Source organism: Glandiceps talaboti, chromosome 18 (genome assembly GCF_964340395.1).
Source record: "Glandiceps talaboti chromosome 18, keGlaTala1.1, whole genome shotgun sequence".
NCBI lineage: Eukaryota > Metazoa > Hemichordata > Enteropneusta > Spengelidae > Glandiceps > Glandiceps talaboti.
The window spans coordinates 18,645,297-18,662,986 of record NC_135566.1 but is presented as its reverse complement, the minus strand read 5'-3'; the positions used below and the strand labels follow the sequence as shown (position 1 = coordinate 18,662,986).

The window sequence follows — 17,690 nt, the reverse complement described above, 5'->3', positions numbered from 1 at the left end:
AAAAATAATTATATATATATATATATATATATATATATATATATATATATATATATATATATATATATATATATATATATATATATATATATATATATATATATATATCATGATATCATGTACAGTTTCTTTTGACTGTGCCTGAATAGTATGCAGTTTGCACGTTCACTGTGTAGGATAGATTGTGATCGATATATTTCCATCACAAAATGTGTTACGTAAACAAGTATCTTGAAGTTCTTAATTGTCTGTGCATAAACATCAAAACACTCGAAGGGCAACATTGTTCACTTTGGTCGTCTTAGAAATACCTGTGAGGTTGAAGACAGTTATTCCACAAAGAGAACCCAGTGTCTACTGTACGTTCTGATAATCATGAATATCTTTCGTAACGTGCAACTACAGATATGCATCATTTTATTTCTAGTAGCATCGTTCGACCTGGCCAAATCCGAGTCAGAAGGTGAAGAATCGGAATTCAAGGAAGGTGAATCGGAATTCAAGGAAGGTGAGTGTACGAAAGTCGTCAGGAGACTTCCAACTTCCAACTTTCGACTCCCAACTTCCAACTTCTGAGTGTCTCTTTCTTTTCTTTTCTTTTTTTTTTAACTTGAAATGAAAATGTACACGAAAAATAACTAAGCTTATATGACAGCGTGAAACCTGTGTGCATAAACATTAATATTTTGATACTTTCTACAACTATGAGGGAAAAGAGTTGGTTTTGAAATTGTCCATGGATAGGACCAGTAAGACTATATCTGACACTTATTCGTGAGTTCCAAAATGCGAAAATTTATGAAAGGTTTCTAAATGTTTTGTGTTGTACGCTTTTTATTCATACTAATTTATCGTCTTCAGACTGAAAATGTTAAAGACGTTAGCTCAAGGATAGTTTTGCAAGGAAGCTAACATCTTTAAAATAATGGTAAAACAAAAAAAAAAACTATTCCCTGGTTATGTTTATGAACATCTTTGTTGCTGTAACCATATTGTGACGACGACGATGACGACTTACAATGTAAAAATGGCGGGACGTGCACAGCTGATCCTCCCCATGAAAATTACTGTGACTGCCCGGAAGGATATACAGGATCTCTGTGTGAAACAAGTAAGTACATGGATATCTTTAGATAAGGCCATAATCAAAGAAGTTGTACTGGCGATCTATAGGCAGGCGTGAAGATAGGTATCAGAAAATTAGATTGGCCAAAAAAATATGGTTGCTTGATCAACTTCTGATAGTTATCTAATAGGTATTGCCGGGACTTAGGCAAGGCGTGCTAGTGTATGTGATCAGTGCATCAACGTCGACGTCTGTTTCTAGACTGTCATTTTAAATATCTTACACAAATCTCCACGGCCGTCAGTGAACGACCCATGCATCGTATAACTCTCGTGTCTAGTATTGATTTTATCTTGACATGGTTTCGTCCGTTTCCACTCATATATCGTATGCTGCCCCCTTACGGTCGAAAGATGAGAACTTTCAGTATTAGTATTGCCTTGTAGTAAAGGAAAGAACATATCCCTTGTCTGCGTCGTATATATGGATTTTTTCTATCTGTTAATTATTTCTTTTCTCCGAGTTCTCCATCAAGGAGGATCAAGGATCGTGTCCAGCTATTCATTATGGGAGTCATGGGTACCTTAAAGTTATTGAAGTCTTTAAAATTTTATTTTGATTTTCCATCGACTTTTTGATCAATAAAATTAATACCTGGGGTCGATGAAATCAACAATGTAACTGAATATACTAACGTGATGATATTATAATTTGACGTCAGATATTTTAAATGTTTTTCTCTCTCTCTCTCTCTCTCTCTCTCTCTCTCTCTCTCTCTCTCTCTCTCTCTCTCTCTCTCTCTCTCTCTCTCTCTCTCTCTCTCTCTCTCTCTCTCTCTCTCTCTCTCTCTCTCTCTCTCTCTCTCTCTCTCTCTCTCTGTAGATTACGTATGCAGTGAAGAAAACCCCTGTTATAATGGCGGCACGTGTGACGGGGACAACGAGTGTCAATGTCCACCGGGTGTGTCTGGTGTAATGTGTGATTTAGGTAAGGCTAAAGAAACATGAATTATTACAAAGGTGATAGGGTCGACGGAAAATGGGAGAGGCATGGGAGGATTAAATAGGGGATGGTCATATTTACAATGACTCATTTTGCTAAGATGTACCTTTTATTTGCTCTCTTTAATCATATTGGCATCCATCATTGCCACCGTACCACTTGTACCGTGATATGACTTAGACGTGGCATCAGCGATTACCGTGAAACCATTTCCATGTTATTTGCTTGAAGTAAAATGACCAAACATGATAATGTTCCCCACCGATTAGCAAAGGAAATGTCTTTTTTTCCCGAACACTGTGATTTCCCTTTTAACGGCAATTCTCTTAAAAGTTTAAACTTAAACCTTTGAATCCAATACAGAATATGCTGAATGTGGCTGTTCTGAAGATGTTGAATGTCCATCGAAGGCAAAGACAATCTGCCCTTGCTGTTTTGTTGACGAGATATGTGAGGCATTGGAAAAAGGTATGGACGAATACATACATACACACACACACACACACACACACACACACACACACACACACACACACACACACACACACACACATATACATACATACATACATACATACATACATACATACATACACACATGTATGCACACATACATACAGACAGACAGACAGACAGACAGACAGACAGACAGACAGACAGACAGACAGACAGACAGACAGACATGAATACAAAGATGAGCAATAGAATGTCCATGCAATAACTTTGTATATCATGTTTTATATTCACAGATTTAGAAGACTCCGCCAACCCGACTTGGGAATGTAAATTTGGAATGTATCTAAAACTCATAGTCCTTACAATACTGATAGTATTCGTCTAAATATGACAGTGGTAGATCGTCTATCAGGAAACTGACATATTCACAATCTTCACATTTGTTGCGATAATAATGTTATTACATTGATGTCATTACATTCAAAGTAGGGTGGCGTTTCTGGTTGCAATTTTTCCTGCAACCTGAGCTTATCATTCAGTGTTTACACTATCTTGATTACTAGGTGTTCATGTCTACATACCTAAAGCCCCTCTGTCACCAATGTTGAATCTACTACATTGGACAACGTAGTTACCGATGGCACTTACTACTTACTACTTCTATTTTGCTCTCCGTATGATATGTACTATAGATGACTGTACACGTTCGGTAAACGTTTGACTGACAGTGTGCAGTTCACTGTAGAATGTATTTGAAGGTCATTCGGCTAATGTCTGCATTTACCACCTTGACTAGAATCTAGATTAAAACTTATTTTGTTTTACATGGAATTTCTATTATCAATACCTTTTAATTTTTGTGTCCATAGCTACATACAACAGTTGATAGGCAATTAATTGGTCACTTGTGAGCTGAGGATCAGTTTTGGTATGGTCGCGATCGATAATACACGTCAATAAAAATCACGAAACCTTTAACTAAACGTAGTCTGACTTGACAAAAATCTTACTAATACTGCTACATTTTATCGTCTGCCTGAACAAAATCTTACTAACACCGATACATTTTATCGTCTGCCTGAATAAAAATCTTACTAACACTGCTACATTTTATCGTATGCCTGAACAAAAATCTTACTAACACTGCTACATTTTATCGTCTGCCTGAACAAAAATCTTACTAAACACTGCTACATTTTATCGTCTGTCTGAACAAAAATCTTACTAACACTGCTACATTTTATCGTCTGCCTTATTTAATATTGATGGTGTTCGGAGTCCCCTTCCCTTTATTCCCGCCCAAATTTAGCTGACTTCAGCACATCACAACAATTTTTTTTTACTTTCTGTCTGTTAGAACAATTTTTTCTCAAGGTATTATGGGATTAATTTTTTTTTCATCCTTCACCTTCCGACAATTTTTTTCTCAAAATCCTCCCCCCCCCCCGAAAGTTCACACCGAAGTACAATAGACACCGGTGGAAAGATAAACAACGCGGCTCCGCCTTGTTGTTTATCTTTCCACCAGTGTCTGTTGTATACATAAACCAACCGAATTCAAAGCCTCTGATTGGCCAAGTCGGTCTAGCCGTACGTTGTATAAAACGTTTGTATCTGACATGTTATCGTCTAGCTCAACAAACAATCTTGATAAAATGTCAGACCACAAACAAACAGTCTTTTTAGTGATCTGAGATAAAATATAGCCGCGTTGGTTACTAAACATTTGGGTTACTCTAAGAAATGTCTTGCTGTTATATTAAGCACTTTAAGCCTACGTCATAGTTCCCAATTACAGTTGACACAAATGTCTGACCTTTATCTCAGAAACACCGACTACTACGTATACAGTTGAACTTGTTCGTACTATGTTTAGATACTATGATATATCAGCACAGAACGGATATACCACGATTGCCAATGGGGGGGGGGTGTGATTTGGCCTAACGATACGTCTATCGATCTGCCCTATTCGCCTCTCTTGAAATAGCCCGACATGACGTCATCTTCATACCAGCCAATAACTATACATGTACAGAGAGAGACACAGAGCAAAGAATACATTGGTATGGAGATAAGTATATAAATAATGTCGAGAATGTATGACACTAGAATTGGGGTATAATTTATGGACGAACAGGACAACCCGTAGCAACGTAATTAGTATACGCACTACAACAATCTGTTGCTTAAATTCTTGAGTTCTTTACATTAAAGCATAATTATAAACACTTGTCTCCCAAGAAAGAAGTCTAGTGAGGGCCATCACTCATGGGTACGGTGTTACTGCAGCGCATGAGTACCCGGGGAAAACCTGCGTTGTGCGGTCGAGTTTAACGTGGTAAATTATAAGCTTTAATTTGAGACAACCAAACGTTAAAATGGTTTAAAGCCACCAACCCAACCCTCACCCCACCCCACCCCTTTTTTTAACCTCAAACCAAGGTTTAACATCACCATCAAAATCAAAGACGACTCTGTATGGGCTCTGTATCCATGGTGACGTGGAGCAAACAACCTCAAGATTTCAGCATATGTTTATACACTTTAAAAACTTAAGATACATTCCCGTGGGTTTATAAAGATATGTACGGATATATGGCAAAGATTTTTTGAATTTTCAACATGTAGTTTTGAACTTTTCCAATTCCTTCCTAACGTTGTTTTTCCATCTAGTTCAACAAATTTAAAATAGGACAAAATGCCACAAAGAGACCTCGTTAATGTTGTTTTACGAGGATGTCCAATCATATTTCCCTACTCTTAGTACACCATGCATATATTAGTTTATATTACCCGCGATATGACGAGAAGTACTTCAAAAGGTTCAATGTGATTGGTTAGAAAACAAGCGGGGAAAAATGTCATATTTTGCCAGATTTGGCACATACAGAGTTATTCTTTTATTCTGGACTACTGCTTTTTCATACATCAATTGTAATCATAATCCTAAATTCAGCATTTGTCATATATAATCATGATGATAAACACGTACACTTAATCAATCAAATCAGATGGATTTGTTATCCTAATTACGGGCGTTACTACACGAAAAATACCTTTGCAAAAAGTCATCTCTCGGATTTCGCAACGGTGCCACGGTGCTCATAAATCACTAGATTGGTAACTTGAGATACAACTACTGACATCAGATTGTGGACAAGCGGAATATGTTAAAATGGGTGTAAAGCAAATAACTCAGTGGATTAAATTAATAACACTTGGCGCAGCATGTTAGAACAGCAGAGACTTGTTCTTACATTCCAGCATTTGATATGAACAGTTTTTAAGGCCATAGACCTGTTAAAGTGGCCATATGGATGAGAGTTTGGTATTTATTTTGGATTTTTATTTGATAAAACAAATTCATTATGTGTTTATACTTGAAAAAATAATGTGTAATAACATATACTAAGTCTATGTTCATAACTCAATAAACTGCAAAACATTAAACAATGTATAAAATGTTTGTTATTGTACGTACAATAACAAACTTATAAAGTATAAACACATGGTGAATTTGTTTTATCAAATAAAAATCCAAAATAAATACCAAATTCTCATCCATATGGCCACTTTAAGTCGATATTTATTTACTGACAATCTTTGAATCTCTTTTCAAATGTCAATAAGAACTATCGATAACTTTTAGTAGGGAATTACTCAGCAAGAGGTACACACGGAATCAATGTACAGGGACACAACAGAATATAACTTGAAGATGATTTCTATGTTTGGAATGTATGTGGCAGACTCACTGCACAAACAAATGTCCAGTTCCCCTGGCATTTCATGTGATATGCCATAGAACTGTTCTTGTAAAACCATGGTGTGTAATACGAGTTTCTGCTGTTCCAACATGCTGAGCAAAGTGTTATTAATCCAATTTATTTGTTTACTTTCCCTGTTTGTAACATGTTCTGTTCGTCCACGGTCTGGTGTCTGCAGTTGTACGTCGTGTTGTTCAGTCCTGCCACTGGCTGATAACATGGCACGAATGACTGTATTATAGATAGTCAACAAGTTCGCGGGAGGGTTATGGGTAACTTGATTTGTTGCATGCAAATTGAGTGCTGAGTGTAACCACACCCCTACGAAAGAGTGGGTTATGGCTCCATATAACCACAGGGGCGTGTAATATGTGATAGATTGTTGTTTTCGAGGTCTACAGACTAAATATAACAACCCTATGATTATATATTCCAACATGTATTTCTTCGTAGTATAGAGATTTATTCATTTGTAGCAGCAAGATTCGTACGATATTTTCCTAAGAAAACGGCATTCTCTCTAAGCAATAAGAAAACAACAATCTATGAAATATTACATGCCCCTGTGCATATAACCAACCGGAATGATCAAGGCCGTAGTATAAAGACTATTATACTACAGATAGACCGACTTGGCCAATCAGAGGCCTTGCTTTCAGTTGGTTATATGGAGCCGGCCATAACCCACTCTTTCTTTGGTATGTGACCTATATTACGCTCAGCACTCAATATTTGCATAAATCACGTGCTAGTGACATTTCTATCGCTACACAAGTACAATCAATCTTATGTTTACATATACAGAGATATGTGTTAATTCCTCTCAAACCCACTCTCTGGGGTCAAGGTGATTCAGGCGTTTCCATATGAACAGCGTAACAAACTATCTTATATAAGTTTGCTCAGGAACCAAGAACACTCTTCAGATACGTATATACGAAGGTTGCAAGACATCAATTATTTTTCTCACCACGGGGAAAGACTCTGCTACATTGCAATGCCTTCAGTTTGTTCTTACGCTAAAACGTGCTTCTTTTTGATAGCAATGACAACAATCCCAACAACAGTTGGAGCACAAGGTAAGTTTATTTATATTGCTTCATCAGCAATTATTTAAAAATGTACAATTGTAATACATATCACGGGGTTATTATAGTAACACCCTGTCCCTCCAACAGTTGCTGTCCTACAGTCAAACTATGATAAACATCACGCTAACACCAACTACATACATGGAATACTAAATACTAGTACAATTCGCCCTTTTACTTACTTATCCTAGCAATTTTAGTCATATAGAAATGCAGGATTCGTACGCGTTGTCTACACACGCGATTGTGCAACACTTTGCCAAACCTTCGTGACACTCAAAGATCGCTTGAAGGTCAACTGAGTTCACGAGCAAGCTTGTTCAAATCTAGCTGCAATAATTGTAGCGTCTTGCTGCGGTTTTGAGGTTTTTTTTCGTCTGTTTTGGTGACTTTTTAAGTTTTAGTGTTCAACCTGCACCTAACGGGTTAAACACTAAAACTTAAAAAGTCACCAAAACAGACGAAAAAACCCTCAAAACCGCAGCAAGACGCTACAATTATTGCAGCTAGTTCAAATCTTATTTTCGATAAGGCTTCAATTAATGTTTTCACTGAAGTTTAGACGAAGGTATGTGCGCAAGACTTATGTGAAGTTTACTTTCAAAGGTTAAACGAAGTGCCTCGGAAGAACCTTTGGTGAAGATTTGTAACGAAGCTTCGACAGATGTTTGTGTCCATAACTAGTTATGTTTACTTTCAAAGGTTATACGAAGTTGCCTCTGAAGAACCTTTGGTGAAAATTTATACTGAAGCTTAGACAGACGTCTATGTGTAAAACTTGATACGAAGGTTTCTTTCAAAGGTTAAAACGAACGCCTCTCAGAACCTTCAGAAGAGGGGTAGTTTCAGTAATCATGAAACTGTAATAGATTCGCCATGATAAATATAAATCCATGTTTGTAACTAATTAATTTGTAAAAGGTTTTATATGTGCAAGCGTCTGTTACTGTCCATACTATATAATACATTTATCATATGAGGCGACAGACAGACAGACAGACAGACAGACAGACAGACAGACACACGGACACACACACACCCATACATACATACATACATACATACATACATACATACATACATACATACATACATACATACATACATACATACATACATACATACGTACGTACGTAGTTCCCATCATTACTCATTTGTATTCAGTGCTACGGAGCGACTGGAGGCGACGACTTTATTTGTTTTAGATAAAACGTATCAAAAAAGGCACGAACCGCTGTCGACAGTCTAACATTTCATCACAACAATGTGTTGTATTTGTATTCAAGATAGCCATGACTACTATGACACACAACTATCTCCTAGCCCCATGTTATAAATGTGTGTACATGTCGATTTGACAGATATTTCATTTTAATCTGTAAGATTTTGACAGTTTAAATACCGTACTATTTATACATGTGATATATATCAAAGCAAACAAGGGTAACACTATGATGCAAAAAAACAAATTCAAGACATGCGGGGGGGGGGGGGTATAAATGAACTTGAGTTTATTATGTTTTGAGGGTCGACGTTCTTTCTGTCGCATTATTAAAAGTTGTTTATATTTAAAAAATAATTAACTATAAATTGCTCAAAATGTTAAAAGAACACATAGCAAGTGTGTCAAAAATCATACAGTGATAGCTACGTACTACGGTACCTGTGTGACTAATTATAAATGGCAAATTATTTGAATGGGTTGTGTAGTTTCTGATTCTCCCCACCCCATCCCCCTATTTCCTGTTAATGGTATACGTCTTTGGCCTGTAACCAAACATTCTTTTCTTCTTCTATAAACCATTTGTATGGAAGACCGGTGAGGACAGCAACCTGCGACCTGCGAGTTACAAAACTGCGACCTGTGCCTACCAGTTGCAAAACTGTGACTATTTTACTTTTCTATTTTACTTTAGGATATTTTGGGATTATTTTAGGGACGCCTTCAAGATGCAGCACGTCAGGTATCTTATTCCCTAGGAATCCGGCTAACGGTTCCCGTATAATCGCAGGTTTCAGTTTTGCAACTGGAAGGTCGCCGTTTTGCAACTCGCAGGTCGCAGGTCGCAGTCGTTGTCCTCACCGGTCTTCCATACATTTATGTCTTTCACAATTACAATATTTTTTTAAAATTCTAACTCTTTTCATTTCATGGGTCACTCTATCTTTACTTATAAGTATCAGAATGAAAACAAGTCTTATCAGTTAGCTAACAGCTAATTTGTAGGAATTGACACAACTAATTAAATCCACGTTGTACCTGGGCTAATAACGCTAAGTCAACAATAGTTGGTCAATTTATTAGGTAATTTGTTATTTTCAATGTAAAAAATACATATACCTAATTAAACTCACACACATACCTAGCATTTGTGATACGCTCGCTACATCCTGTGATTACACTTGGTATTTACACATCTTATATTATACATATAGTAAAATATTCATGAAATTCCTGTCGTGTCAGCATCTTTGCTAAAAATACCAAAAAACCACACAATTTTTGATGATCCGATCGCAGGCGTGCTAGCCTACCTGTAGACGTGTCTAGGACTAACGCTACACTATTTGCACTATACTAACGGATATTTTGATTTTTTGAATTTTCGTTAGACGATTGAAAATCAAAAATCAAAAAATCAAAACGTCAGTTAGGATAGCGCTGACAATGTCCTACAGTTAGTGTCCTGCGTTAGTCCTACACGTCTATAGATAGACTAAAGGCATGTATACTAATAAAAGGCGTGCATAAGTTGAAATGTTCTGTGGTGAATATCTTTTATCAGATAAACTATTTGCCGGGAGTACCAAATAAGGTTAAAATCTCATTTTTTTGTCACTTTAATCTGTCAAGTAACTTTGAAAAAGTTCAACACATGTACACTTTCAGTTTCAGTGTATATGTTACAACAACGAAACTACGGTAACCCGGGATCCATGTACGATTGAAATACGTCGTATCGTTGCGCCCTCATCGACTGACCTCGACCTCTTCTCAAAGAACAGGGGGATAAGCCGATGAGGGAGCCCTGACACGGTGCGACTCTGGGTATCTTAGCCAAAGACCCTACAGATACAAGAAGGTCTACATCCAGCCGATTATGACCGTGCACAATATGTATAACAATAGTCTCTTTATGATACCTACACCATGCATTTAAATAATGACGTCATGTGTAGTAATGACATCACTATACTATTTCTGATATCTTACCTAGTCAGCTAAGGCCTCAGTCATTTTTACCTGACTGTGGGGACCAGTGTGTTTGAGTTGAACATGTTTCTTTTTAAACTGCCCCCCCCCCCCCACTCCTTCCTGGTCCCCAGCTCCGAAGACCAAAGTTAAAGAAACCCCTTTCCCCGGAAAGACCTCATTTTCCAAAATGCCCCCCCCCCCCACCTTTCACGCCATGCTTATTTTGAATTACTTGTATGTATACGGTATACAGGGTCTATCTCCAATGCTGTGATGATATTATGTCATTTGAATGTTATTAAATATTGTTAGAACATAGATAAATTTTGCTATAATATTTTGTTTTCTTTCTTTCTACATGTTTACTTAGAGTCTATGCATGTATATTATATATTCTTCAGGGTATCTCAGCACACAACATAAACATGTGGCAGACTCTGCCATAGCATCATTTATTGCAAGCCATGCGAGTTGCTGCCAAAGTCATACATATTAAAAATTAATTGGTTCAATTCTGACCAAATATTAAAGACACTGTTCTTAAAAGAAGAAAAAAGAGGCAATATTCATACATGTTTGATAATTTCGTTATTTTGGTTCTTTGCATGTTTAATAGGTTGTGAGGCTACTAGTGCAACCTGTGGTCATGGCTGCTTGAATGGAGGTACATGTCAAAGTTATGGAGAGGATGCATCCTGCGAATGTCCAAATGGTTTCACAGGACAATATTGCGATACAGGTAGGCAAGATATGATAAATAATTATTTAACTTGAAATCATTTTGTTTTATTTAATGATGAAGTTCCCCATTATTCTACTTGATGGGCTTTTATTTAGTTTCTTTCTTATATGTGTTTGTTCATCAAGAAAGTATATATGTAACACTGTTTTAATTATCCCCAGTGTTTCCGAACACAACAACGTTTTCGATGTTGCTGTTTTGTAGACAGAAATTGGTTATTTGGTTAGTTGGTTGGGTCATAGGGTGACATTAGGTGGTAAATCGATATACCAAATCAGTCAAATCTCAAATAGAATATCGATATTTAGAAAAATCATGCACATTTTCCCCTAAATATTTAGATATATTAATATCAGCAACTAATAATGAAACCCCAAATCATAAACTTCAGAGGTACATATTAATTGGCCATCCATTTTTTTTATCTAAGATCAGGATTTGGTTAATCATGCATAATACGAATACGAATCGTACATTGATTGATTGATTGATTGATTGATTGATTGATTGATTGATTGATTGATTGATTGATTGATTGATTGATTGATTGATTGATTGATTGATTGATTGATTGATTGATTGATTGATTGATGGATGGATGGATGGATGGATGGATGGATGGATAGATTGGTCAACAACATTTACCTGAATAACATTAGTTATAATTGCAGCTCATTATCGGTAAACTTATAACGTAAGCAGATCAACGCAAACTGTTACCCCCTAGCTTTATGATAACTCCTACCGTCAGTGTTATTGTTGGAGTTAATACTGTTTATATTCTAAATACAATTACAGTGATACCTGAAGAATGCACTGATGATGTTGATTGTTTGAATGGCGGAAATTGTACCACAGACGCTGGTGGTAATTACTGTTACTGTCCTAGTGGTTATACAGGATATGAATGTGAAACAAGTAAGAACATTTTCTATTACATTTGTATTACACACTGTTTTGGATTCTTACAGGCAGATATGTTACTGTTTGCTCAGACCACTTAGTGGTCTATAAGTGGTGTGAGCTATTTGTTAGCATGATGTGATAGGGATAAAATTCGACAGTAGGTTTGTGTCGTTTGATATGTTGTAAATGTTTTGTGGGGGGTAAACTCACTAAAACGTAAGTATTCACTTTTCTTCGATAATGTAAGCACACACACACACACACACATACACACACACACACACACGCGCGCGCGCACACACACACACACACACACACATACACACACACACACACACACACACACACACACACACACACACACATACATTAATGTCTATTTTGTTCATCGTCTCTTTCCTCCGACAGACGTTTTATGCTCAGGTAGTAATCTATGCCTTAATGGCGGCACCTGTGATGGCAGCAATAATTGCGTGTGCCCGGAAGGTGTGACTGGATCTCTATGTGAAACAAGTAAGTGTAAATGATAAGATTGAGTGTCGCAAAGTTGTCATTTTGGACGGATTGTGAGTTACCTTTTTTTTGCGACAACCTTTGTAGCAAATTATATGAAAAAGTTTATTCTGCAATAAAATAACAAGATATCATGATTGTTGTACAAATGTGAATTACCACAGACGTCTGTGGAATTACCTAATTATAAATAACGAATTTATAGCGCTTTTCCGTACTGTGGTCGAGCGCTTTAATTTACAGTTACTACCCTGGCAGTGGACCCATAACTACACAATTACACAAGGAACAAGTTTTATTGATACATCCCCATGATTTCATCCTCAGAGAAATCATTCACATTGCAACACCACTCTAGCCTACCATGTACCCAATGACACAGCTGGATTGATATTGTATGGTATAAGCAATCATGGTTCAAATCTTGCCGAAGATCTTTAGTCAGCGCGCGATCATGGTAGTAAGACTCGAATTGGCAACTTGCATATTCTAAGCCGTCCAACGATCTTGAGGCAACACAAAAATTAACATGCATTTCGTTTTCTATTCTAAGATTTGTCTATGCAAATTACCATGCAAAAATATCCTTTATCTCGCATTTACATAAAACAATGTAACACAAGGTTTTTGACAGGAGTATAAGGTTAATTTCAGATTCAGAATCAGATTCACTTTGGAGGACAATATGAGGCCAGTCTCAGATTGAGCTCAGGTTCAATCTCATATTCGAAAAATCACGATAACAGAAAAAAAGGCAGTCAAACAAGAAATGATACGATAGGAACTACAGGAAAAGTCCCACTTCTCACTCATCGTAAAATATTACTTCAACAGACTTTTAAATAAGACTACAATCTCTTTAAACAGCCGCGTGCGCCTACCAGCAAACACATTATGACCGCTCACAAACGTTTTGGGGACAAGCTTTTATCTGTGATTTTCAGGTAATTTTCCCCATGCAAGCTGAGACATCCCCTTTCCCCATCAAGTAAGTGTGAAGGGGGAATATTTCCTGTAGCAGTATTCTTGTTTGACTGCTTTTTTGAGGGTGTATATCGTTATTTTTCGAATATGAAACTGAACCTGAGGCTCAATATGAGATTGGCCTCATATTGTCCTCCGATGCCATTCTGATTCTGAATCTGAGACTAACTTTGTATTTGCGATATTAGGTATCGGGTATGGTCCGAGGTTGAGGTTGCTCTTCTACGACACTAGCTCTCTGGCCACGGTGATGTGCTGTTTTAGGCGCATGTTTATGCACCATCAAACACTCTGTATGGGGGAACTTTGAACCAGAATCATACTCTTAGCTAGGATCATATATTGAGTCATAGAACATTTTTTCAAATAATGTATGTGGAATTCTAGATGGTTCCCAATTTATGTGCAATTTACAAAACTGTCTGTCTGTTTGACTGGTTACCATCAACCAATGGAATGCTATCATCACCTTATATATATTCCTCAATTCAGAGAACAATAAATTACATCTCCTTTCTGCAGTATATGCCGAATGTGGTTGCAATGAAGATATCTCATGTCCATCAGCTGATTCTTGTCCTTGCTGTACTGTTGGAGAGACCTGTGAGGCCGACGGTAAGATTCATAACACTCAGCACTGTTTCCATGGTGATAATGGATTTAATGATTCTTGCTATGTCAAAAATAAGTAAACAAACCTTAAGACTGTGTATTAACAATGTAAATTTCTTTATCAATTTCAAATTCCTTCCAATTCATTTGAATGTAATACAAAGTTTTGGATATTGAAATTGAAATTGAAATTGAATTTTCAGTTTCCTTTTTTCTTTCTAATTATCTATCTATCTATCTATCTATCTATCTGTCTGTCTGTCTGTCTGTCTGTCTGTCTGTCTGTCTGTCTGTCTGTCTGTCTGTCTGTCTGTCTGTCTGTCTGTCTGTCTGTCCGTCCGTCCGTCCGTCCGTCCGTCCGTCCGTCTGTCTGTCTGTCTATCTTTCTATTGATCTTTCTATCTATCTATCTATCTATCTATCTATCTATCTATCTATCTATCTATCTATCTATCTAATTATCTATCTATCTATCTATATGTCTGTCTGTCTGTCTGTCTGTCTGTCTGTCTGTCTGTCTGTCTATCTATCTATCTATCTATCTATCTATCTATCTATCTATCTGCCTGCCTGCCTGCCTGCCTGCCTGCCTGCCTGCCTGCCTGCCTGCCTGCCTGCCTGCCTGCCTGCCTGCCTGTCTGTCTGTCTGTCTGTCCGTCCATCCATCCATCTATATTCATTTGTTTATGATTTTAAAACAAAAGAACAGAATTATAAAGTATCACTTATTACACATTCCGTTAACGTTTCTCATAGTTTTATCGTATATCTTTCCCAGGTATTGTTTCTGCTTGTGCAGTATACGTTTTCCTCTCCCTTTCTTTCATCGTCTCTCATTTTCTTCTTCTTGTTCACAGATCCCGAGAACCCAAGTGATGGTAAATCTATTTCATTCATTTATTGTTGAGCATCATATATCATGTATATTCATATATTGTTGTATATTTGGAATAATCTACTTTGATACACAACCAAGTTACTTTTGTTCATATCTACGTTTTGACAACGTGACTTGCCTTCCTGAGGACAATTCAACTGGTGATGGTCACTGTTCACCACTAGATATGGCAATGTGGTGAACAAATTGTCCCATATATGACTATGAGTGTCTACCAAAGTTATTTTTTTAGCAGTATTGCATTATCTTTTGCTAAGGATAATATATTTGTAATTGTTTTATCGTCTTTAGTATTAATTTTGTTGAGGCAGCCTCTGTAGTTGGGTAGAATTGTTCACTTTTTTGACATTAGATAATGATGTCCCCATTGCCACATGATATTGGCGATGTTCAAAAAAGATAGGGTTTTAGAGATCTGGTCACTATGTGCTATTAATATGCCTCTTCATTTATTGACAGACACAAGTCCCACTGGCACTGAAAGTGATGGCACATCAAAACTAGGACCAGGTTTCAGTATTATCTTACTGGTTACTATGGCAATGGTCTTCCACTGAATGTACGGAATCATGTGACAAATTACATTTTACAGAGAGACATTCAATTTTAAATGAACGATCTTGAATTTTTAATATTGCCTTGATTAGGTTTACATTATCACCTATGGGCATTGGCAGATTTGGTATGTATTGTAGCTCGGGTATTTATTTTGGATTTCTAATTTATAAAACAATTTTATCATGACTTCCTACTTGAAAAATCAATGTGAAACAGGATATGCCAAGTCCTCAGTTGTGTGTAACTCAATAAATTATAAAAGATTAATAAATGTGTAAAGGCTTTGTTATTGTACGTACAATAACAAACTTTTTACACATTTTTTAGCTTTTTGCAATGTATAGAGTTACAAACACAGACTTGGTCTATGTTGTTTCACATTGATTTTTCAAGTATGATGTCATGATAAAATTGTTTTACAGGATAAAATTCCAAAATAAATACCCAATCCTCATCTGTATGGCCACTTTAAGGAATGTTCCAAAATAGCAAATTGTGCAATGATTATTTTGTACTGTGACATCCATGGCTTGATTCAATGATAGCTTACAAGTGATGGTGATTTGGAACTTCCTCATTGACGGATTTTCCATTGAGTCATTTTGAGTGATGCCACACAGTGTATCCTGTTCTCAATATGTAAATGTCAGTGATTATTTTAAACATTATCACCTGAATGAGAAAACTATTAATATCAAATAAAGCAAAATGCATGCCAACTTTGAACTGTCAAATATAAAATATATACCAGATTCGGTTCACCATGACTTTGATTTGATGTTTGACAATAGAGGGCGCTGTAACATGTCTAAATGCAATGGGAAGTGTGTATGACGATTACTATTATTATTGTAATTACTCAAACATGTTATTATCAAATCATTATTATACTGTGTTGCAATATGGAATAGTTGTAGATTTTCGAATAAATGATATATTTCAAAATACTATGTGAGTTTTATGGTCCATATAACCAAGATCACTGTGTGTCTATGTAACATCACTAAAATTGAATCACTTGCCCTTTCACTGCATCACTTAGGGACGATCATACAATATCGCACAAGCTCAATAAGCGAACTTTTTTCATTTAGGGGGAGGGGTCTGGTATCAATGTGATTACTGAAAATTTTCACACCTTCATTGATAAAAGCTTCTGTACTTAGGCCAAAAAAAAAGAAAAAAAGAGTTGTTTGGTTACGGTTAAATCGTTTTTCACGCAGACCCTAAACTTTATTTTACGTATTCGAGAAAAATAGTAATAAAATCGTGAAAAACCTGAAGTCTCGCAAGAAATAGTGGATGCAGAAACTGACATCAACTTAAAAAGACAAAATAAAACTATTCTTCCAATCTGTAATGGCTGTACATCTGATGTAATGAAAAGAAACCAATAACACAGAAACCATGTGAAATAAACAACACAGAGGCCATTTGGAAAACAATGGAAAACCTGAACTAGACACTCACACATGAACAAATATATATAATAAAATAAAATAAAAACAATTTTTTTTTACTCCTTACTAGTGAGATGTTGATAAGGTGATAAAAATGTACTTATAATGTGAGAAAGAGTGCTTGGTATTCCAGTATTATTTTGATGTGTTTACCCTCATCTCAGTATTAAAACAAGTTTATAAGGTTATAAGGTTGGAATAATAGGGGCGTTGTCTCAAATGAACGATGTTTCTTTATCGAGCTTGTGTGACATTGTGGGATCGTTCCTCAGTGCCATTGAAAATATTTGTAACATGCATGAATGAAGTTGTATTTAGTACTGACAAAACGTTATATTGTAACACTTACAGACATAGTTCATTAGGTGAAGACATCTTTTGAATAATGTGTATTGTTTGCAACATTCAAAGTGTTGTATCTGGTAACCTTGGTAAT

At 36.4% G+C, this 17,690-nt stretch overlaps 1 protein-coding gene across 1 annotated transcript; it reads left to right on the top strand.

Annotated features, from left to right (window-relative positions):
• Positions 1-7,084: 7,084 nt before the first annotated feature.
• Positions 7,085-15,980, top strand: LOC144449546 (uncharacterized). Its single transcript, XM_078140093.1, has 7 exons — positions 7,085-7,373; positions 11,198-11,320; positions 12,122-12,241; positions 12,638-12,742; positions 14,249-14,341; positions 15,196-15,216; positions 15,696-15,980. Exons 1-7 carry the CDS (start codon positions 7,292-7,294, stop codon positions 15,791-15,793), a joined length of 642 nt encoding a protein of 213 aa, XP_077996219.1. The 5' UTR covers positions 7,085-7,291; the 3' UTR covers positions 15,794-15,980.
• The last annotated feature ends 1,710 nt before the right edge of the window (positions 15,981-17,690 follow it).

Excerpts from the sequence above, each read along its gene's own strand:
- LOC144449546 (XM_078140093.1), top strand. The coding sequence starts at position 7,292 with ATGCCTTCAGTTTGTTCTTACGCTAAAACGTGCTTCTTTTTGATAGCA. Across the intron at positions 12,242-12,637 it reads AGGATATGAATGTGAAACAA|ACGTTTTATGCTCAGGTAGT; the intron begins GTAAGAACATTT and ends TTCCTCCGACAG. Across the intron at positions 15,217-15,695 it reads TCCCGAGAACCCAAGTGATG|ACACAAGTCCCACTGGCACT; the intron begins GTAAATCTATTT and ends ATTTATTGACAG.